General features: G+C 32.8%; 1 protein-coding gene across 4 annotated transcripts; it reads left to right on the plus strand.

Moving 5' to 3' along the window:
• Positions 1-15,493: 15,493 nt before the first annotated feature.
• On the plus strand, positions 15,494-24,082 carry LOC139844555 (calmodulin-binding transcription activator 4-like). 4 transcript variants are annotated; one of them, XM_071834778.1, is made up of 14 exons: positions 15,496-15,623; positions 15,734-15,889; positions 16,555-16,680; positions 16,777-16,892; positions 17,427-17,515; positions 17,712-17,757; positions 18,078-18,516; positions 18,925-19,085; positions 19,256-19,340; positions 19,442-19,668; positions 20,512-21,191; positions 21,611-22,184; positions 23,376-23,669; positions 23,816-24,082. In XM_071834778.1, exons 2-14 carry the CDS (start codon positions 15,877-15,879, stop codon positions 23,909-23,911), a joined length of 2,946 nt encoding a protein of 981 aa, XP_071690879.1. In that variant the 5' UTR covers positions 15,496-15,623; positions 15,734-15,876; the 3' UTR covers positions 23,912-24,082. The 4 variants fall into 4 exon arrangements, with proteins under 4 accessions (XP_071690878.1, XP_071690880.1, XP_071690881.1 ...); XM_071834777.1 differs by having other exon boundaries at positions 15,494-15,889; XM_071834779.1 differs by having other exon boundaries at positions 15,494-15,889; positions 19,445-19,668.
• Positions 24,083-24,275: the final 193 nt, after the last annotated feature.

Consider the following 24,275-nt stretch of genomic DNA (forward strand, 5'->3'; position numbering starts at 1 on the left):
TGAATTATAGATGTCGGGAACTAGTCAAACTTTATTTCATCGAAAATTGTAACAGAGAAAACTGCGGTCGCACTGCGGTTGACCGTAGTGGCGACCGTGCAACTTGTTTTCACAAAACTGCGTTGCAATTCAGTTTGGGGTTTCACGGTTGACTATGCAGTCGACCGTACCTCGACCGTGTGTTTAGCTGAACTTTTAATTTCATTCTTTAAGCTATGTTTGACTTGGTTGTTTGCAAGATAAAGTATGGATTAGTGACCTTGCGTGTTTTATGTTAAGATGTCAGTCATTACTTATGCATATGTATGTGTCATCATCAAAACATATTCTTTTGTTAATCATACTTAAGTTTATCGTTTGGGTTTAAGTCATAAATAGGCCATATAGTTTCATTATTGTCCCAATGTAGGCTATATACCCCAAAAAATACCAATGTAGGTTATATACTCTTAAAAGTTGTATTGATGTACACAAATTTAACAAGTTACCTGCTGAACCGGTAAAGTTAATTATTTAACAATTTTTTTGCATTTTATATGGCTACAAATAGGTCATATACTTTCAATTTTGTTCCGATGTAGGCTATATACTTTCAGTTTTGTTCGGATGTAGGCTATATACTTTCAGTTTTGTTCCGATGTATCACCAACGTCATTTTTCACGTTGGATGCCACGTCATCGTATAGTTGTTTATCCGGTTAATAAGTTTTGTCCGTTCATATTAGTACACTTTATGAAAGTATATAGCCTACATTGGTATTTTTCGGGGTATATAGCCTACTTTAGGACAAAAATGAAAGTATATGGCCTATTTATGGCTTTAACCCTTATCGTTTAGTGCATTAACCAACATTCAACCAACAGTATCTAATATTCAGCAAGGGTAATGAAATCATTCTCATATAATAAAGTGATCAAATATATTATAAACTAAGAGTTAGTACTTATCTAAAAAGGGTTTTAACATCTTTTCAAGGTCAAACAAACCCGTATTTAATCTTAGTCCTTTTGAGTGAAAAACGGAGGAAATATTTTTCGAAACGGATCAAACCACTGAAACGATACGTTGATAAACATTTAATAAACGCAACCGCATCGCATCATCAATTGACATAAATATTTAATCAAACACCTTATATGCATAAAATAAAACAAATAACAATAAGTTATACTTTATAAGTATTCGTACCAATTTACCAACATGTGTAAAGCTCTTCAATATTTGGGGTAGGATTAGCACAAATAGCACCATGCATCTTGTTGTAAAGCTTTTCAATGTTGACTCGTTCAACACCAGCCTTTATGTACACCCAAAAGTGTCTGATATCTGGTTCATCTTCAGTTAACATATGTATTCAAATGATTCACTACATAGTGTCAACCAAACAACATATAACAAAGGGATCTAAGGGATATGACCTATGCTGTAAGGAGTTTTACATTTCTTCTCAAAATTATAAATCTTAAAAAATTAGACATTTTTGTTTACCCAAAAATTAGCACATTATTCTAACGGAATAAGAGGATATATATAGTGTCCGAATAAGAGGAGACATTTTTGTTAAATTTGGCACATTATCCTTACTAAATAAGAGGACATATATTCAGATATGGACTATTAGATGATAACTTGATAGTCATTAGTTTTACCAAACTGTATTAGCAAGACTCACACATGTACCAGCACCTGATTGAGAAATGTATACAATAAATTGACTTGCAAATGCAACCCATAATGTGCATGTAATTTTTACACCAACTATATATGATAATAAATAAATAAATAAGTATGTATGTATATAGAAGCAGTGAATAAGATTACTTGCTCTAAGTCAATAAAATTGACATTGAGGTATTTTGAATTGAGCGCTTCACGTTAAACATACTGCTTAAGTTCAGTCTAATCTTCGACCCGACCATAACATATGTAATAACATATAGATGATAGTTCAACCAAAACTTGACTAAATTTATTACAATTGAAAATAATCATGAAAGTTTGATGATCACTTACCAACAATCACACCTTTGCCAATGGATGATGATCACAAACCCTAAATCGAACCCTAATTCCTCGCTTTAGAAGAATCTGATGTTCATATACAAAGTTTATACCGTTATATAGAGAAAATCGATACGGTTTTTTTGTTGGTAGAGGCGTCCTCTATAACGCCGGCCAGTGGCCATAATCGCCGGAGGAATTTTTTTGTGGTTTTCATCTGTGAAGAGCGAGTGAGGCGGGGTATATTTTTTTGTTTGCAGAGTTGTACTGGTCCACGTGTAATATTTGTGTAATTAGCAGAGATAATCAAGTTTAATTCATGATTTAACACGTGACAGCGATTAGTTAAAGTAATTAGCAGTCTGACACGTCTGACATAATTTTCATGCTTTGTAAAAGGTAGTGAAGTGATATATAATCATATGTAGTTAAGCATATTATAAGCTAATGTTATGTGTATTTGTTTATTTTGTTTGATAATGCAATAATCAAATAATCACTTTTTATGTGTAAACTATTTGGGCGTAGTCCAGTGGCCATCGAGTTTTCAATGAAACAGGAGACCCCGGAATCTTGGCAACGCTCAGGAGACCCCGGAACCAATGGTGTAAAAAGACAATTTTTTTTACAAAAAGTGTATTTTGAAATAAAACTTTTTAAAAAAGTGTATTTGAGCCAATTCCCCATTATTTGGTAACTTAATAAGCAATTTGAGGAAATTACAGTGAAAATTATAACGTTTTGTTGCAAAAAATGGTGTCCAACTTTCTCACTTTCAAATTTTGAATCTCTCAAAATACAATTAATTAGTTTTAGAATTAACAAGTCAAACGCCATGAATTAATTATTTATAATCTACAACGTAATAATCAAATAATTATGTTTCAAATGCAAAGATACAACAACAAAATTCAATCACACTTGAGTATGATATGAGGGAGGTAACATGTAGACAATCATTCACCTACCCTAAAATAAAGAAAAGTCATTTCTCCACCCAAAGTGAAACACCCCAAAAGTAGAGAAAGTATTCTCTCTCAATGTTCTATGAATAGAGAGATTGGTTCCGAATGAACCTCCGGCCAATAAAAAAAAGTTACACTATTAAATATATTTTATAATATTGTAATTGTAAAATATTTTAAAATATATTTAATTGTAACGAAATTTACTTTTCCGTTGCGATTTAATGATTACTCATATTAATTTTCGACATTATTTGCATTAATTAGTTTTGTGCATACATGAATTCACTATTTAATAATTAGAGAATTCTATATCTAGGTTTATACGACATAAGTTACGTTAAAAATCACAAATTCACCAAAACGTCACCGAAAAAGTGTACAATGTTTCGTCTCTATCTCTCTCTCTCTCTCTCTCTCTCTCTCTCTCTCTCTCTATATATATATATATATATATATATATATATATATATATATATATATATATATATATGAAGTTTTCTAATGACAACCCTTAGGGTTGTCATTAAGAGAAAAATGGTGCATAAAAGACTTATACAATTTATTAATTAGGGGTGGTTATTTGCAGGAAGTGAGCGGTTATCTTCTATGTACAAACAAAAGAAGCGTGTCTGAATCTCTTAAAGACAGCCCTAAGGGCTGTCATATATATATATATATATATATATATATATATATATATATATATATATATATATATATATATATATATATATACTAGGTTTTTGAGCCCGTGCGTTACACGGGTGTGTAAAAAACCGTGTAGAAAATATAATTAGCTGTTCATATTGGTATGTAAATAGCGATACTAAAAAAAATATTAAAAGTATAAGAATTTAAGAGCCCGTGGTGTTGACAAATTTAAAAAAAAAAATAATAAGTTTAAGAGCCCGTGGTGTTGAATAATTTAAAACGTCTATAATTTTTTTATTTCTCACCATTAATATCTTTTTAATTATATGTAACATATTGAATTGATCATAGTTATCGTTAATAAAATAATGATTATAAAAACAAATATTATCATTAAACTTTATAAAGATTAACCATTAAACACATATAGAATACACTTGTAGTACTGCCTTAATGTACATGCATTTTAACCAAAGTTTTGTTTTATTCGACTGATTAATATTTATTACTTGAAATTAAATTTTTATTGTATATAAAAGTATATGAGTTTCAATTTCAATGTTTAGAGTAAGTGGTGAGTGAGTTATTCAAGTACATGCTATTCAGTTATATGAAAGATTAAACAAAGTTGGAATAAATTAATAAATTATGTTTAAATCCATGGAAACACTTAAACGATTTTCACTATAGAATATATTTATCCCACATTTATACGAGGTTAACTAAAATTATCCATATATTCTTATCCACGTATAAATGGAACAAATTTATTCATATATATATAGAGAGTAATGTTATAATTTACATAATCTATATATGTAAATCTATATCTATAGGTATATATTAAATTCTAATTAACAATTAATTCAAAATAATAAGAAAATGACACCTAAGCAAAAACCTTTTTGATTTATATATATGTATAGATGTATAGATAGATGTATAGATAGATAGATGTATAGAGGGTGAGGATCCAGAGAGAACCAGAGGTGGTAGAGAACCGAGAGAACCAAGAGAACCAACAACTCGACTTTCAATCTGCGTGCAGCTCGAGTCAATCTGCTTGCAGATCGAGTCAATCTGCGTGCAGCTCGAGTCAAGCTGGGTGCAGATGGAGTCAAGCTGGGTGCAGATTGAGTCAATATGCGTGCAGATTGAGCTTGTTTTTGGGTTCATGCACACTCTGTTCTTCGTAAGAAATTGAATCTCTCAAAATCAAACCTACAGCAAAAATTAAAAACGCAGATTTATTAGATTTCATCTCGTGAATCTATGTGCAAAGTTTCAGATTCTAACACCTAGATTTGAGCTCGAATTTGTGAGTTCATCTACAAAATTCACCTAGTCAATCGAATGTGCAGATTCTTAAATCATTCGAATTAATGTTTGAAATTGATGTTACCTTGTTCCAATAGCAGCGACTAGAAGATTTTGTGAAGGATTCAAGGTCTGAAAATAACTGAATCATAAAAATCAAAGTTACAGTTCATCTTCATCCATCAGTTCACTGTTCATCATGAAATTGAGGAATTCGATGATGATTTGGAGTATAATCGTTCAAGGAAGTTGATAGTCGCAGCCTTAGGATCTTGTTTCATCGATTTTAACTTTCAATCTTGTTGATTTTGATGTCTGATAAAATTGGTAAAATCGGCAGGTGAGATTCGCTGGGTTCTCTGCTATGCAGAGTTCTTCCAAGATCTTTCACTATATATATATATATATATATATATATATATATATATATATATATATATATATATGTGTGTGTGTGTGTGTGTGTGTGTGTGTGTGTGTGTGTGTGTGTGTGTGTGGGCGCGCGCGTGCGTGCGCGCGCGCGCGTGCGTGCGTGTGTGTGTGTGGGGGGGGGGGGTAAATAGGGTCTAGTTTCCTTTCATTAATCACAAGAACCCTACAACTAAAACAAGCCGTAATTTTTCTCTCTTCTTTTTCACCATCGATGATCATTATCATCATCATCTTAATATCATCAATTTTCAAAATTAATCATTATTTCAAGCAAGGAATTGAAAGCTAGTGATCGGTTAATCATCGTTCTCAAAGATTCTCGCGATTTCTTGCTCTAGATTGTAAGAAAATTTAAACCATAACTTTTCATAATCTGATTTTAAAACTTTATATGACACAGTTAAAGGTTTAATTAATGTATATGATTATGGTTTAAGCGTTTATGCATGTTTTCTTTGATTTTGATGTCATTGAAATTCGTAATCAGTTTTAATCAGACTGTTCACGCTAGATAACTATTTGGTTTTTTATAAGATTACATATTTAAATTATATATCAAAAATAGATAACTTTCATATATTATTTATATTTTTTCGATTAAATATGAATTGTTATGAATTTCTTTAAGTGTATATGCTTTGCTGGTACTTTTTGTTACCTACATGTATGTTTAACTAGTTTTAAAAATAACGGTATTGAATTAGGGAATGAAAATTTTGTGAACTTTTCCAATTTTGTGATGATTTAATTATGATTTTTGAAAAAGCGTGTAGTTGCACATGAATAAAATATGGAAACTAATCTCTTGAATTTTTTCCACTTTTTGGTAACTTCTTTTGACCAAACAAGTTTGGTAACTTCTTTTGACCAAACAAGTTGGGAGTTGATCCGTACACCACCTTATTTTTGCAATACACCACCAAAACAATTATTTAGACAGTTTTACCCTTCCTTTGAGAAGTTAAGGGGAGTTGGTGGTGAACAAAAGGAAGGGTAAAAATGTCCAAAAAATTTATTTAGTGGTGTATGGCAAAATAGAGGTGGTGTACGAATCACCTCCCAAACAAGTTTGTGTGAGTCAAATTGTCATGTCTTAGGAGTCTTAGGTAGAATATATAAACTTTATTTGCATTTTATGATTTTATACGTTTCTTTGTCGAAACGAGTTGTAACTGATGTTGAGTGTGTTCTTTGAATTAGAATGACTAGACTTTTTCGAAAGCGATTTTATAGGTCTATGTTTCTATAAGATATGGTTAGGTTAATTAATATTACTTTTTGACTGAGTTATGTGTTAAACATATAGGATGTTCGAATAGTCTAATTTCTAAAAACGTCGTTTCAAACTTACGATACAATAGTTAAACTCAAGCATTTAAGTGTTTGTAATTGTGACATGGCCGACCCATACTTGTTTAGTTTATGTGAATAAAATTTGATCGACCCTTTCACCCTAGGTTGACTACCTCGGGTCACTAGTTTACACGGCTGTTTGTGTACTTTGTTGCTGCGTACTCTAAGGTGAGTTTATAGCCTCACTTTTAATTTATTTATACTTTTTGGATGAGAATAAATGATGTTTTGATTTTTACATTATGGACACAAGTACATAAACAATTTATATGCACGAGTTTCAACCATAAAGCCCTTAGCTCGATTACGTTAAATTATAGTTATGATTCTAAGCCCATCATATATAAAGATCTATCGGGTTTGACAACCTCACTCAAACAAAATCGGATGCTTATTACTTCGTAATACACTTGGTTGAGTGTACACATTTATAGAGTACTGGTTGTATATTTCTATATGCATTTGTTAACTTCTTATATCAAGTGCTCATGATATATAAACTTTTAAACTGTTATTTGAACTAAATCTTTGGTCCATTACTTATATGTTTACTTGAACTTAAACCTATAAACTTACTAACTTTGTGTTGATATTTTAGTATGTATATTCTCAAGTTATTAAAATTTGCTTAGGCTCAAGCATGGTTTCAATTTTTGGAACTTAGTCATGATCATTACTACTTGTGCATTCATTATCACATCTCATATAGCAGGCGTTGATCACTATTTGAATTTTTTTGTTAATACGCTATGTCATGACAATTTTAACGGAGCAGAGCCGTCTCAACAACTTAAAGGCCATAGACAAAAATCAAAATGGACCCACATATACGTTAAATTTTTTTTACTACGCATAAAAAGATAATACTTCAATTTATCTATTTATTTACTTACATTGTATTTAACTATTAAAAAATGAGATATTTTAATTTTAATTAACAATTTTTTTAATTTAATTAAATATATTGAACGGAATATTACATTAATTTACCTTAATGGTATATGTTTTTCATGGTGTATAGATCGCTCCTTGATAGTTACTGATTTGACTTGTTCAATTAGACCACTCACAGCGGGAGCTTCGTTGCTCCACCGTTGACCCCGCCTTTGACCCCGCCGTTGAACGGCACCGCTGTTAGCGGCCGTGGTAGGGTCGCGGTTGGGGTGACTGTGGTACAAATTGCCTTGCAACGACGTTTGGGAGCACGGGGTGGGGCCGACAGAGAATTAAAAAAAAATAAAAATAATAATAATTAAATGAAATAGCCGTTTGGCAACGGTTGTTTCTTCTTCTTTTTTTAAACTTTTACACTACAAACACTTCTATATAAACACACATTCAAACACTTCAAATCATACTTCAATTCACAACAATTCAAACACTTCAAACACTATCTTCATCACTTCAAACACTATGTCTTCATCCAAAAAAACGTCCAAACAAAAACAAAAACAAAAACAAACACCCGAACAAAATTCATCGGGTGTCGATCGGGATATGTGGTGTTCGCTTTTACAAGATACGGAACAACATAATATTACCGTTTCGAGACCAGCAACTTGTTCTATCCCGAAACAACATTTTGGTGGCGGTTTTGGAGGTCCACAAAATTTCGGTTTTGGAGGTCCTCAAAATTTTGGTGGCGGTTTTGGGGGTCCACGAGGCGGATACGGACCTCTAGGCGGCGGTTTTGGAGGTTTTAGTGGGTACGGACCGCCACAAGGCGGCGGTTTTGGCGGGTTTCAGAAACCCGAACCAAACCATGTATCAACAACATGTTAATCCTCCGTCAAGAGGTTCACAGCCCGAAGTTGATGTGGTTGAAGAAACACAATTTGTAAACGAAGAAGTTGAAGAAACACAAACACCCGAGTCGCGTGGAAAAGGAAAACGGGCAAAAGTTATGTGGTCCGATGAAGAAAGCCGAATTTTAGCCGAGTGTTGGGCCCGAGCTTCTCAAAACAACATTATCGGGAACTCGCAAACTACCGGGACTTTTTGGTCCACCGTCCTAGAGGACTACAACAGTTTGGTTACCGAGCCTCGTCGACAAGATCAATTAACGGGAAAGTGGAGTAAGATGTGTAAAGACGTCAAGATCTTCATTGGAATTTACGAAAAGCTAAAACTACATTGGCAAAGTGGACAGAATGACGCAGATGTTATGAAACACGCGAAAAAAGGTTTCAAACTTCAAACAAATAGGGTATTCGCATACGAAGAAGCTTGGAGTAGTATAAAAGATTGTCCTCAATTTTTAACTTGCGAAGGCTTCAACAACAAACGCGCCCAACTCGACTCAATTAATCTCGCGTTATTGATTCGTCCATAGCTACAAGGCAAACTATGGAGGAGTTACGAAAAGAAGCACAAACGCGTACGAAGTTTGATGGTTTAAGGCTTTTATCTCAAGAAGTTTCTCCCAACATTCCTGCGGATCAATATGAGTTGGTCATGAAATATGGAAGCCAGCTCACCAAAAAGTACTTAGCGGAGTACAAGTCCGACGATGAAGAATAAATTATGTATTGTTTTTTAATTATGTCTTTTTAATTTTTAGTATTTAATTACGTATTGTTTTTATTTTTAATTGTACCATTTTAATGTAATGTGTGTTTTTTAATGAAAATTTCTATTTTAGTATTAAATTTGCAAAAAAAAAAGTTGAAAACATAATAGTTATATGTTGTAAAGTCAATTGTGGCTGACAATATTATATATTTTATTACTGTATCACCTACCATGTACTATAACTTATTTGCTATAAATATGGGTGTAAACTACCATATTTATCACCCCATCATTTTGAACAAAATTATGTTTTGCTCTCTACTTCTATCTTCTTTAATATTTGTAGTCTATTGTCAAGAACCAAGCCATCAAAGGTAGTTATAAACTCCTAAATTATAACACGTTATCAGCACGAAGTGCTCCGTATAATCAAGGTTTATCTAAGCAAGCACAAGTCACTAATCAAGGTAAGAAATTCTTTAACGATATCTTTTATTATTTATTAGTAAGGTAAATATTATTATCATCATAAGTAGAATTATATTTCTGTAATCTAACTTTTATTAACTTCACTAACATTTATATTTATGTTATTTAAGTTATATATGGTCGGTTATACTGCCTGAATTATAACTCGTTATAAGCTCGTTAATTATCTAGACTAAATTTTGTTCGGCTCGTAAAACAAAGTTCGAGCTCGTTAAATAATTTGAAGAAGGGAACATGATGTTTGCTAAAGAAGATTACTAGTTTAAAAAAAAAATAGTAGATATAAATGGAATATTGAAATGGAACAAATTACCTTGTTAAAAGTCTGAAGATGCATATTATCGTTTGTACAAAAAAAAAAAAGTTAAACTATCAAATTTTAAAAGTTGAAGAAGTCAGTTCATCACCATGAATTTCTTTTACAATAGTTGTTAAAAATTCAAAATATGCACGATGAATGAAAAGAAAGATTAAATAAATCAGTTAATCACCATTATCAATCTTTTAAATGAATTTTTGTGGGAAGATAATACATCCAACACTTCAATAGATACAAGAAGGGAGGAGTAGAGAATAGTTGTAGCTATGAGATAATTTTTGGTTTATTGATGTAATTAAAATATGAAAACAAACTGAATCGTCAATTGAGAAAAGGGATACACAAGGATAACTATTGGGTTTGAGTTGTTAGACCAGTAAATAATTAAATTAGTTTGTCTAGATTTACACTCAATCGTCTATCGTCTTTTATCTCGATAATCACAAACACCATCAATTTATTGGGAGAGTAAATATTAATTTGTACACATAACTTTTAAATTTATTATGCTGCATATACTAAATATATATACTAAATATATATATATATATATATATATATATATATATATATATATATATATATATATATATATATATATATATATATATATATATATATATATATCTCAGATCTTGAAAATAGCCATTTAAATATAAATATAGAAAAAAGACGATGTTCATATTGAATTATTGACTAGTGAGTTTGACATCAATAATTGAGAGGATATCAAACGAAAACACGTAAAAGAAGTGTATAATTAATTAAAGTAACTGGAAAAGAAGCGGTCAAAATCATGTCACAATTTGTTTTTGACTTTCGTATAATATTTAAGAGGGCTATCCAAATAAAAAAAAATCCCAAAATAAAATATTGATAAAACTTGAAACACATAAATCCATTTAACCATACATTTTTCAACAATAAAAAAAAAAACATATAAGCAAAGTATTTTTGCTTCGTGTGTGGTTGATCGATCCCTCTTCGCAGTAGCCTTTGTCCTCATAACATACTCCGTATCATTGATTAAAGTTAGACCCACAAGTCCTTGATTAATTCCACTCTCAATTTCTTTTGCATATAATATAGGGTAAAGTGTAAAGACATATGTATTGTAGATAATGGTAGCATACACATTATGATCAAATATAAGAAATATTTATTGATTTAAATCAAATGAAGGAATATCATTTTATCGTTTGTTTTTGTTGCTTCTACTTTTGGTTCATGGTACACTTATGATAGCAAAATAAAAATATTGAAACTTGAGGTTCAAATTTGTTTCTTGATTCATATTATTGCTCTGTATTTTAGTTATCACTTCAAGTGGAGAGGTTGTCAACTTTTTTAAGTGGGGTAAGGAAAAAGAAATAAATCCATCTTTTGCAATTGAAATGCAACATAGTCAATCGATAATTTTTTAATTATTATTTCGATGATTTATAAATAATGGTGGGTCATAGATGATGCAAATAATATTGGATTGTATTAGTGCTTAAATGATAACAAGATTTAATGATGATGATATGGTAAATGGTAACAAGAATGAGGATAGATCGATGGAAAATGATATTATGGATAATGAACGGAAAAGGGGAAAAAATTCATATTACCAAATGGTACGAATTTTCTGATAAAAAATGCTTTGTTTTCTCCCAAAATCAAAGAGAAATTTGTTAAGTTTCACTGATATATATCATAATGGATATGGTAAAAAGCGCATATGATAAAAAGCGCAACACATATAATTAAAAAGCGCATATGATAAAAAAGCGCATATGATGAAAAGCGCAGCGCATATGATTAAAAGCACAGCGCATATGATTAAAAACGCATATGATGAAAAGTGCATATGATGAAAAGCGCAGCGCATATGATTAAAAGCACATATGGTGAAAAGGATATATGATGAAAAGCGCATATGGTGATTAATGAAAAAGCACATATGGTGATTAATGAAAAGCACATATGGTGATTAATGAAAAAAATATTGAGAAAGAATCACCAAAGTTTCTTGAAAGAATTCAAGGTTATATATATGGACCAATTCATCCATCATGTGGACCATTTTGATATTTCATGGTTCTAATAGACACATCTAGCGGATGGTCTCATATTTGTGTGTTATCAAGCCGTAATATGGCATTTGCAAAGTTTCTTGCACAAATTATTAAATTGAGAGCACATTTATCGATTACACCATTAAAAGGGTGAGACTTGATAATGTTGGTGAGTCAACATCTCAAGCATTTTATGATTATTATATGTCTAAAGGGATTGTTATTGAACATCCAGTTGCTCATGTGCATAAAAAAAATTGGTATAGCTGAATCAATAATTAAAAGCATGCAACTAATAGCTAAACCATTAAAAATGAGTACATAACTCTCGGAATTTATATGAGGACATGCAAATTTACATGCTGCGACTTTATTTCACATTAAACAAAGTGCGACTCATAAATATTCTCCTCTACAACTTGATCTTGGCCAAGAGCCAAATATTTCACACCATTAAGACATTTGATTGTGCAGTGTATGTTCTAGTTGCACAACCACAACGCTCTAAAATGGGTCCTCAAAGGAGGATGAGAATATATGTTGGATATGAAACATATTCAATTATAAGATATATTGAACCCATGACGGTGATATTTTTACAGCACATTTTGCTGATTGTCATTATAATGAAAAATTGTTCCCTATATTAGGGGGAGAAATGAAAAATAAAGAAAAAGATGTTTCATGATGTGAACATAAATTAATGTATCTTGATCATCGCACAAAAGAATTCGAAAAGAAAGTTCAAAAATAATACATATGCAAGAACTTGCAAATAAATTACCCGATGTATTTACAGATACAAAAAGTAGTGACTAAATCATATATACTAGTAGTAAATGCTTCAGCTAGAATTGAAATTCTAAAACCTGACAATAATGTCACTCATGAGTCTTTGCCACGCCAGAAACGTGGGAGACCAATTGGTTCCAAAGATTAAAAAAAAATTCTCGAAAAAGAAAATCAGCTGATAATGAAGTAAAAGAAAGTGTTCAAGAAGAACCACAAATCAATACTCCTTCTGCAGAGGAGATTGATGATGTCAATACGGAAATTGCAATCAATTATGCACATTCAAAAAATATTATGGAACCGAAATGACATGAAAAATCTTGATGAGATATTTTCATATAATGTTGCATATGACATCATGAATGATCATGATGATCCAGAACCAAAATCTGTCATGAAAAATAGACATGATTGGGATCATTGGAAAAGAGCAATACGAGCTAAATTTGAATCGCTCAATAAAAGAAAAGTTTTCGGATCAATAGTTATCACTTTTAAAGATGTGAAACGTATGGGATACAAATAAATTTTTATCAGAAAAAGAAATGAGAAAAAATGAAGTTACATGATAAAGCTAGACTTGTAACTCAAGATTTCTCTCAGAGACCATGAATGAATTATGAAGAAAACTTATTCTCCTGTTATGGATGCAATTGCTTTTAGATACTTAATCAGCCTAACAGTTTCTAAAATTTAGAAATGCATCTCATGGATGTTATTACTACTTATTTAAATGAATCACTTGATAGTGATATATACATGAATATCCATGAAAGGTTTAAGGTATCAGAAACATCTAATGTAAAACCCAAAGAAATGTATTCCATTGAATCACAAAGATTTTTATATGGGTTGGTATAATAGTATAACTGATTAAGTGATTACTTGATAAGAAAAAGGGTATACAAATAATCTTATTTGAACATGTGTTTTTATTAAAAAAAATGTTCGGATATGTGATAGTAGTTATTTATGTCAATTATCTTAAATAAAGAAATCTATGAATTCATTCAACTTCTAAAGAAAGAGTTTGAAATGAAAAATCTTGGAAAAGCCAAGTATTACGTTGGTTTGCAAATTGAGCATATGTCTAATGACCTACTTGTATATCAAACAACTTATACAGAAAAGATTTTAAAACATTTTAATATGGACAAGACAAAATCATTAAGTACTCATATGGTTGTTAGATCACTAAATATTGACACAGATCAATTTTGTCCCCGTGAAGATCTTCTTGGATTAGAAGTTCCATATCTTAGTAAAATTGGTGCTCTTATATATCTTACAAATTGTACAAGAACTGACATTTATTTTGCAGTTTATTTGTTGGCAATGTTCAGCTCACAGCCCTACCAAAAGACACTGGAATGGGATCAAACACATATTTCGATACCTTCGAGGAACTACTGATTTAGGATTATTTTATTCTAATGAATCAAAACAAGATTTGGTTGGTTATGCAGATGCAGGTTATTTATCTGATCCACATAAAGCTAAATCTCAAAATAGATATGTATTCCTAAATGGAGGTACTGCAATATCATGACGTTCTCAAAAACAAACACTTGTTGCAACATCATTAAATCATGGCGAAGTGATTGCATTACATGAAGCTACTCGGGAATGTTTTTGGTTGACATCAATGACACAACTCATTACTGATTCTTGTGGACTAGAATGCGATAAAAGTCCAACAACTATCTATGAAGATAATGCGGCTTGCATAGCACAAATGAAAGAAGGGTATATCAAAAGTGACCGAACAAAACACATACCTCCTAGATTCTTCTCATACATTCAAAATCTCATTAAGGACAACCAGATTGAAATGAGATATATACAATCCAACAAAAACTCTGCTGATCTTTTCACCAAAGCACTTCCAACTGCTATTTTCAGAACATACGTTCATAACATTTGCATGAGACATGTTCAAAAGATGTAACCGCTGAAGCGATATCTACTTGAGGGGGAGTCAACTCTATACTGCACTCTTTTTCCCTTGACTAAAGTTTTTATCCCACTGGGTTTTTCTTTAGCAAGGTTTTTAATGAGGCAGTACTAGTTGCTCTATAATGAACTAAAATTGTCATCCAAGGGGGAGTGTTGTAAAGTCAATTGTGGCTGACAATATTATATATTTTATTACTGTATCACCTACCATGTACTATAACTTATTTGCTATAAATATGGGTGTAAACTACCATATTTATCACCCCATCATTTTGAACAAAATTATGTTTTGCTCTCTACTTCTATCTTCTTTAATATTTGTAGTCTATTGTCAAGAACCAAGCCATCAAAGGTAGTTATAAACTCCTAAATTATAACATTATAATTATAATAATAATAATAATAATAATAATAATAATAATAATAATAGTAATAAATAAATAAAAATATATAATATTAGAAGTGGGGTTAATGTAGTGGGTGTGATGGATGTTAGTGAACGTGGTTGAAAGAAGTTGAGAGGTGGCTATAAAGTGGCACCAGTGTATAGTTGGGATAAGAGTTCTCTGAGTCAAGTAAAAATAAAATAAAATACAAATGAAAACGTGATTAAATTACACATAAACCATACAAAATGAGATATTTCACAAGATATATTTCTATATTTCAACATGTTTTCCACAACTGTTAATTCCGTTCCGGCGTTCCTTCCGAACTACTTCGCCGGACCTTCCGTTAAACCACCTTCCACTACCTCTTAATAATCAACAAACGTAATTATAAATTTAATTATTATTACATGTATTAAATTTGATAATAATATTCATATTTATATTTATTTTTTTATGCCGGAGTCCGTAACTTAGTTACTTTACTAGATCAGCAATATCAGTCAATCGGCGAGTTTAGTTATTCCGGCACCGTCAGATCTATTTCCGACGTACTATACTCTTCGGAACTTATTTCGAAGTTCCGTATTTATCGGGATCGCTCACTGCTCATTTCAGTCGTGTGGTGACTATACAAATGATGACGTCAGGTTAGATTTTGGTTTCCGTAATTTAGTTGGAGTTATTATTCATCGTAAGCTGTTGAATGCTGATTGTATTTATTGTATCTATAGGTTTTTTTGTATATCGTTGAGTTATTGATAATTACGTTTGTATTGCTAACTTATTGATGATTTTGTGAATTAAATCATTTAGTCTATTTAGGATTCAAGTTATTTTTTAATTAGGATACTTACTTATACTTATGAACAGTTAGTTTAATAATGTAATTATGGCATATTGACCTAATTTGAGGCTGGTGATTGTTCCTGTTGACCTCAGAAGATCTGTTGTAATTTTAGAGATATTAGCATCCGTGTTACTAGTATAGAAAGTAATAACTGTATTCGTAATATAGAGTACTACAGTATATAGTAGTAGTCATCAGTTTCTAATATGATAATAATCATGTGAACACCTAACAACATATATTTTTCTGTACTGATGGTGGTTAGTATTGTTTGTGTGAAAAATGATTGACATGCCCAAAATGTATACCTAACAAGGAGATTGAGACGCATGGAAAATCAAAGTTGAATATGAGGAAACAGAAAAGATATCTAAGTCACGTGTCAAGCATTGAATGTATTAAGCATGTGTTTCGTTACTCGAGTCTGAGGCCCTATATCTTGTTTTTTGTTGTTTTAATCCTCAGGGTATAACATCATGGATCTTGTTCGAGAAGCACAAGTTCGGTGGTTAAAGCCAGGGGAGGTACTCTGCATACTGCAGAATTATGAGGAAAACCAGCTTACCCATGAGCCTGCGCAAAAGCCACCCAGTAATGTTCTTCATTTTTTTCATTCTGTTAGGTTGTATGTCTCTAACAATAGTTTGCTGATGTATCTGTTATCTTTTTGATGAATTGCCACTGTAGGTGGCTCTATGTTTTTGTTTAACAAAAGAGTTCTTCGATTTTTCCGTAAGGACGGTCATAGTTGGAGGAGAAAAAAGGATGGAAGAACTGTTGGGGAAGCACATGAACGTCTTAAGGTTTTTCCAATCTCCCTATTGATGTGATTATATCCTTTTACATAGTAGTCAAATGTAGAAATGGTTGAGGTTAGGCTATCCTCCGACCTCCAATGTAAATAGTCTACAATTTTGTTGAATTTTTTTCCTGCGAAAAATATTTCCAGTAAGAATCTTGGTGCATTCAGGACTTGGTAAACTAGTTAATCTTCAAGTTTGCTTTGTCTAGCAGACACTGTTTGCTCAAGGGTTGGATCTTTCAGAAGAATATACCTTTATATAGCTTATCTACCCTTTTATACCTTTCATGGCTAATTTGAAAATGTCATGCTTCGAGTGCATGATGTTGTCCACATAATCTAAATACCTTCCGGTTCATTGTTTTGATATCATCTACCTATTGATGAAATGCTACATTCATGTGAACGATGAGAAAATTGATTGAAGCTTTAAAATACAGCGACTGGCTGATATGTATATATACTCATGTTTCTCGTATGTGAGTGCAGTTTCAGTTTTCTTTTATTCTAATTCAGTAACATCAATTTCGTGTAGGTTGGAAATGTTGAAGCTCTGAATTGTTATTATGCACATGGTGAGCTTAATCAAAACTTCCAGAGGCGTAGTTATTGGATGTTGGATCCGTGAGTATCTTTCATCTCTTTGTGGGTTAAATTATTTTCTGTAGACATACTTCTTCTGAAGTTATAGCTTACAACCTAGTTATATGAACTATTTGGTACGCAATGAGTCAATGTTCTATCTTAACTGAAGCTTATATCTAATTCTGAAATAAATTGTATTCTGATATACTTACAGTTCTTGATCTTGTGGTTACAGGGGAATGGATCACATTGTACTTGTTCATTACAGAGATATAACCATGGTAAGGCTTGCGATCTCGTATAAAATGGAGAAATTATAACTGTTTCCACTTGCATGTTGATGCACTTATGTTAAACTGTTGTTTCTTTTTTTTTTTCACTTATCCATTAGGGTTGCTCTGCACACAATACCTTGATGAATTTATACATGCCAATCTGAATACTTTTATAAAGTTATACATGCCAATCTGAATCTTTCCTAACCCTCTTTATAATGTAAACTATATATAAAAAAACTGTTTTACCATAATCACATACCTAGATGCTATATAGGAATGCACACACTCATATACATAACAGTTCGTGTAACTGATATTTGCAGAGTGGAAATAGTCCTGGATCCATTCCAACATTGTCTACAGGATCATCTACTCTTATTCAGGGTTCCAGCTCCTATGCTTCTCAGTTTACCCTATCTGCTGCTGCTTTCAGTCGGTTTCGTGAGCCTTACGACAGCACCTCTAGTCCCAGTTCTATAGAAGTTAGTTCTGATGTAATTACCAAGTCCAACGGAACAAGTCCCTTCAGCCATACAGAAGGAACAGAGGAAATTAGTGGGCCACCTAATTTTGAATTTGACCAGGCATTGCGTAGGATAGAGGAGCAGTTGAGTTTGGATGAGGACAATCTAAAAGAACTTGGTCTCTATAGTGTGAATGGGATTTCAAATGAATCAGAGTTTTCAGCTAACGAGCAAAATTACAGTGGATCTGGAGGGGTACAAGAGGATTTAAACAGTTATGCATCTGAGCAATATTCAGGTTTATTTCCTTTGTGTGGTGCTCATAGCCGTCACAGCATGTATATTTACCATTTTTTGTGTGTGTGTGTGTCAATCTTGAAGCTAACTGACCAGCGTCTGTGTCTAAGGTCTTGAACTAATTTACAGTGGTTTTAAGTAGAGGGAAGGTTGAGTAAAGGGTCAAAATGGGTACATGGGTTGAAATAATATACAACACAACCCAATCTAAACCATCCATGAGTACATGGGTTAAAATTGCTGCCTCTAATTTTATGACATCTTCCATACAATAATCCTTTCCTGTTTCCATGTCTTTTATCATGGGCTTTCACAACTCTGTTACTAGTTTTTCTCCATTAATCTAAGCTGATTTATCGCCTTCATTTTTTGTGATAATAATGGATTTATGCAAACTAATTCTGCATAGAATGTTTAGGTGGGTACGTACATCAATACCAGCAACAATCGGGAAGTGAATTTTCTATCACAAGTCAACAAGATTCAGTTTGGAATGATGTGCTCGAACATAAAGTGAATGCAAGAAGTGATGGTTCACAAAAGAATATCGTGTACCCTTCAGACAGAAATGTAAGCTTATATTAATCAATCTTCTTTGAGGAGTATTTACTATCTTTGAACTTACATTCTATTGTGCCATGGCCTTAATAATCATTATAATATCATGACTTGCTACCTTGTTGCTAATGTTGTTCTAGACTCGCTTATTTAAAGTGTTTTAAATTTTATTATTTGAGCAGGGAATCCTTCTACCTCAACAAAGAAATGATACAGTGAAAGAGCAAGAAAGATACAGTTTTGGATATACTGATGCGAATAATAACTGTAAGTTTAGTAATTTATCCTGTCTCTTGATTTCATTATTCTAAGTGTCATTTTCACCACAATGGATATTAAAACCTGTGACAATTCTGTTCGTTCACCAGCAGCATCTGTATTGCTGCCTCATGAAGTTGAAGATTTTAAATTTCCTGCATATACCCCTGCAAGAAATTTGTCTGAAAGTTACCCAGACTTTTATTCGACGTTGTTTGACCAAGGACAAAGCGGAATGCCTCTTGAATCAGATTCAAGGTTGACCATTGCAGAAGAACAGAAATTTACTATTCGTGAGATATCCCCTGAATGGGGCTATGCATCTGAACCAACAAAGGTATATTCATTGATATTATATAAATGTTTTCTCCCGAGTTATATGTGTTTGCTCCTTTTTGATGGTCGGCAAACCTAACCCATATAATATAAATTTAGGCATTATATAATGCTGTTTATAGATAGGTTGCGGTGAGTTAAACAAAATTAACTAACAGTTAACTTGAATAAAATTTAAAATCTTAAATATAAGAATCAGATTGATGATGTCATCAAAATCCATTTAACCAATAGGAGTTTCTATCTAAAAAGAGGAGGTTTTCCTGTGATTATTTCTGACCCCTTCCCTTTTTAGGAATCAAGAATACAGAGGTAGTCGTATTTCTGACCCGTTCCCTGGTCACCCCAATATGGGTTTCTAGTGAGATTTGAACTCAATACCTCCCGTGGGGATATAAGGACGCAACTACTAGTCCTCTTGTGGTGGTTAAGTGTTTCTATTTAGAAAAGCTATTAAGTGTAAGAAATAATCATCTTAGATGAATTGGAATTGATGAAAATAAGAAGACAAAATCAGTGGAGAGAATTTCGATAAGTGTACAAAATTAAAGCTTTCATCTTCGACTGAAAGAAATACTGTATTGCTTCTATTTTTAAAAAATATTGAACGTGTACGACATAATCATAAACCAAATAATTGTTTAAAATTCAACTTTACACATTCCATTACTAATTCTAGTATAAAACTTCATGACAATACAATTATTAGTGGCGTATCGTTTTAAAAGTAAAAGATGACTACAGGAAATACAAGCTTAAATATTCAAATAATTTTGTTTTTCTTGTAAAATTTTGTCATTATGATACTATGGGATACGCTTCATATAAATATTTTCCGATTCAGGTGTTTGTGATTGGGACTTTCACACGTGTTCAGTCCAAAAGAGGTTGGTACTGTATGTTTGGTGACACTGAAGTTCCCATTGAGATTATTCAAGATGGAGTCCTCTGTTGTTATTCTCCTCCTGCTTCCTTATCTGGAAAAGTTACTCTTTGCATTACCTCTGGAAACCGAGAGTCTTGTAGTGAAATCAGGGAGTTTGAATACCGCGATAAGCCAAACAGTTACACGAATAATATCACAACACAGAATAAATCTGTAAATTCTGAACAGTCATTGTTGCTTGTAAGATTCGTGCAAATGCTACTATCTGATCAACTAAGAAAAAAAGAAGAAAGGGTCGGCAATACGAGCGTTGACCTTTTGACCAGTTCAATGGCAACTGAGGACTCATGGACTCAAGTCATTGAGGGTCTATTAGATGAAAGTTTGGCATCATTTAATGCAACAGATTGGCTTATGGAAGAACTTATGAAAGACAAGTTGCAACAATGGCTGTCTACTAGATTGCAGGATAAGAGTAATGTTTCAGCCTTGTCCAGAAGAGAACAAGGGATAATACATATGATATCTGGGTTGGGCTTTGGATGGGCCTTACACCCAATTCTTAAGGCTGGAGTTGGTGTTAACTTTCGCGACATTAATGGCTGGACTGCCCTTCATTGGGCTGCTCGATTTGGAAGGTAAGTCATTTTTATATATTTGGCTTGCTAACCTTTACTAGACCTCCTAAAAGCAAGAGCTCCAGATACATTAATGATAACAATCTACTTAAATTAATTACTTTTTATTTACATAATGTTTTTAAAGGATTACACAACGTTTCTCTGCGATCACATCAAACGTGTCAATCTGCATTCATTTATTTATTTAGTGATTCAAGTAGGCCAGTTTGATTACTGTCCTTGACTTCTTTCTTCTTACCGATTGATCGTCCATTTTAAGAGTTGCTGAAAAGGCATGGATCAGTATAATTTTCTGCAAGTTATTTGTGCGCTATTTGTAGACTTCAAATTACGGGCGTCAATGTGTCTATCTTATATTTGTGTGCTCGTGCACATTCAGAACTTGAATTTGAATGCTCTTTGATGTGTCATGATAGGGAAAAGATGGTAGCCGAACTCTTAGCATCTGGTGCTTCGGCTGGAGCAGTTACAGATCCCAGTCAACAAGACCCAACTGGTCAAACACCAGCATCTATAGCTGCCACATGTGGACACAAGGGACTTGCAGGTTATCTCTCTGAGGTTTCACTAACCAGCCATCCATCTTCTCAGCTACAACAAACGGAACTTTCTAGAACTTCTGCCGATATTGAATCTGAAAGAGCAGCAGTAGATAGTATCTCAAAGCTAAGTCTTGTTTCAAATGAGGATCTTTCTCTTAAGGACACTTTAGCTGCTGTTAGGAATGTAACTCAGGCTGCTGCTCGTATACAATCTGCTTTTAGGGCACATTCTTTTAGGAAAAGGCGGCAAAAAGAATCTGATGCGTATGGTAGTGGAGATGAGTATGGTATACTTTTAAGTGATATTGAAGGACTCTCGGCAGCATCGAAGTTGACTTTTAGAAATGGGAACGATCATAATGCTGCTTTGTCTATTCAGAAGAAATATCGAGGGTGGAAAAGCCGTAAGGACTTCCTTGCCCTTCGCCAGAAAGTAGTGAAGATACAGGTGTCGTGCTTCTCTCTTTATTCATGTTCACATTTGTTAAGATCACTAAACCTTCACGTGAAGGTGGGCAGGTGGCAAATAGCCAATGAATGTGTCCTGGTAGGATGGGAAGCTGGTCAAAACGGGCGGTCTATGAAAATTTGTGTTTCAGTTTTGCTCAGTTTTCAGTTTTCAGTTTCGTGTTTCGGTTATTTGTTTTGGTTTTCAGTTTCGCGTTTCAATTTTGTGATTCATTTTTCGATTTAGTTTATGAAAACTGAAACGCAAAATTGAAACTGAAATCTGAAACTCTAAACTTAATAAATATGACCCATTTGACCCGTATAAAAAATTATGTTTTCAGTTTGAAACTGACCCATTTGACCCGTATAAAAAATTGCGTTCAGTTTGAAACTGACCCATTTGACCCATATAAAAAATCTGACCCGTTTGGACCTGTTATCCAAACCAATCCAACCTTACCCATTTGGACCCGTTTAAAATCTGACAAGTTCCTAATTCAACCTAAAACTGTTTTGACCTGTGACCCAACCTGACCCAACCTGACCCGTTTGTCAGGTATATAAATAAGGAATGTGTTAAGTTCAGATCTCCATTTGAGGTAAATGATAACAAAACACGTTTGTAATAATAACTCTAGGTAACTAGAAAGGTGTACTTATAATTTTATCTGATTATGTAATGGTCATATATTATTTTGTACCTTTATCAGAAACAATAATTATTTTGTACCGGCTACCTCAAAACTGATTATGGAAGGCTGAAATAGTTTTTTTGTACAGCAACTATAATATGAAGGATAGTCTAATTTCTTTACTTCTGTGTTTTACAAAACTTTTCACTTTTGGTCTTTTTATTAATCTTTAAAAAACTCAGAATTTCCCTTCATATTTTATATCTAACTAAATCAATTTGAAACAGAAAAGGCACATCCAACACTTTTTATATTGAGATTTTTCTTTACTTATGTATCGAATTCATTATTTAACATCACACACTTTCGAAGCGCATTTCCAGACACCCTCTGCCTAACACTTGGTATAAATTAAGCAACTATTTTTACGGAACATCAGACCCGCAAAGTCGCATGCTGTCATATAATCCATATTGGCCTCAAAAACCAAGACCGATTTAATGCTCTTAAAACTTGTCTATGTTTCTCATTTCTTTTTCTAATGTTGTCTTTGACAGGCTCATGTAAGAGGTCATCAGGTACGGAAAAGTTATAGGGTTTTCTGTTGGGCTGTTGGTGTAGTTGAAAAGGTTGTGCTGAGGTGGCGTCGGAAGGGAGTAGGCTTGCGTGGATTTAAGCAAGAATTGGGCGCCATGGATGAAAATGAAGATGACGACATTGTTAAGGCATTTCGGAAGGAGAAAGTCGATGTTTCTATTGACGAATCTGTTTCAAGAGTGCTCTCCATGGTGGACTCTCAACCGGCACGTCAGCAATACCGACGCATGCTTCAAAAATACCGACAAGCCAAGGTGGGCCCTCTTCATATAACACTAGTATCCTTTTTTATGTGATGAAATTGGTGATGGGTAGTCTGGGTAAAATCTTAAAGTACTTTTTTCATTTTTGCATTTTTTTAATTTACGAAATTCATCAGCCATGTTGGGTTATGACGCAGGCTGAACGTGAAAGTCTTGAGAGCGAAACGGCCTCAACTTCTCAAAGTGATACAATGAATGCAGAAAATTATACTTTGAATCAGTTTATGCTGTAGAAAATTAACAACTCAGCCTAACTAATGTTGTGTTTTTATGTAGTAGGTAAAGGTTTATCATGCTTGTATAATATATACACGTGAAGTTTAGTTTGCTTTGAATTGGGTATGTTGTACAACTGTAAGTAGCGTAAATGTCTTTTTTTCCTCCTGTTTTAAGCTTCATGGCTTGATTATGTTCAATTGTTTTGGCCTTGCTCCATTCTAAATTTGGTGCTAAATTATATTGAATTAAATTAAATTAAATTAAACTATGAAATTAGAAAAATAAAAAGAATAAAAAGATATGCATCGTTTCATAAAGTGTACTACACAAGTGATAGATACAAGATCATTTACAAGTAAAAAATGAGCTCGTATAATA

The sequence above is a fragment of the Rutidosis leptorrhynchoides genome, chromosome 4 (genome assembly GCF_046630445.1).
Source record: "Rutidosis leptorrhynchoides isolate AG116_Rl617_1_P2 chromosome 4, CSIRO_AGI_Rlap_v1, whole genome shotgun sequence".
Classification (NCBI taxonomy): domain Eukaryota; kingdom Viridiplantae; phylum Streptophyta; class Magnoliopsida; order Asterales; family Asteraceae; genus Rutidosis; species Rutidosis leptorrhynchoides.

Bases quoted from the DNA above. Each gene is read 5' to 3' on its own strand.
- LOC139844555 (XM_071834777.1), top strand. The intron at 17,758-18,077 runs GTAAGGCTTGCG...TGATATTTGCAG, and splicing joins ATTACAGAGATATAACCATG to AGTGGAAATAGTCCTGGATC. The intron at 23,670-23,815 runs GTGGGCCCTCTT...GTTATGACGCAG, and splicing joins AAAAATACCGACAAGCCAAG to GCTGAACGTGAAAGTCTTGA.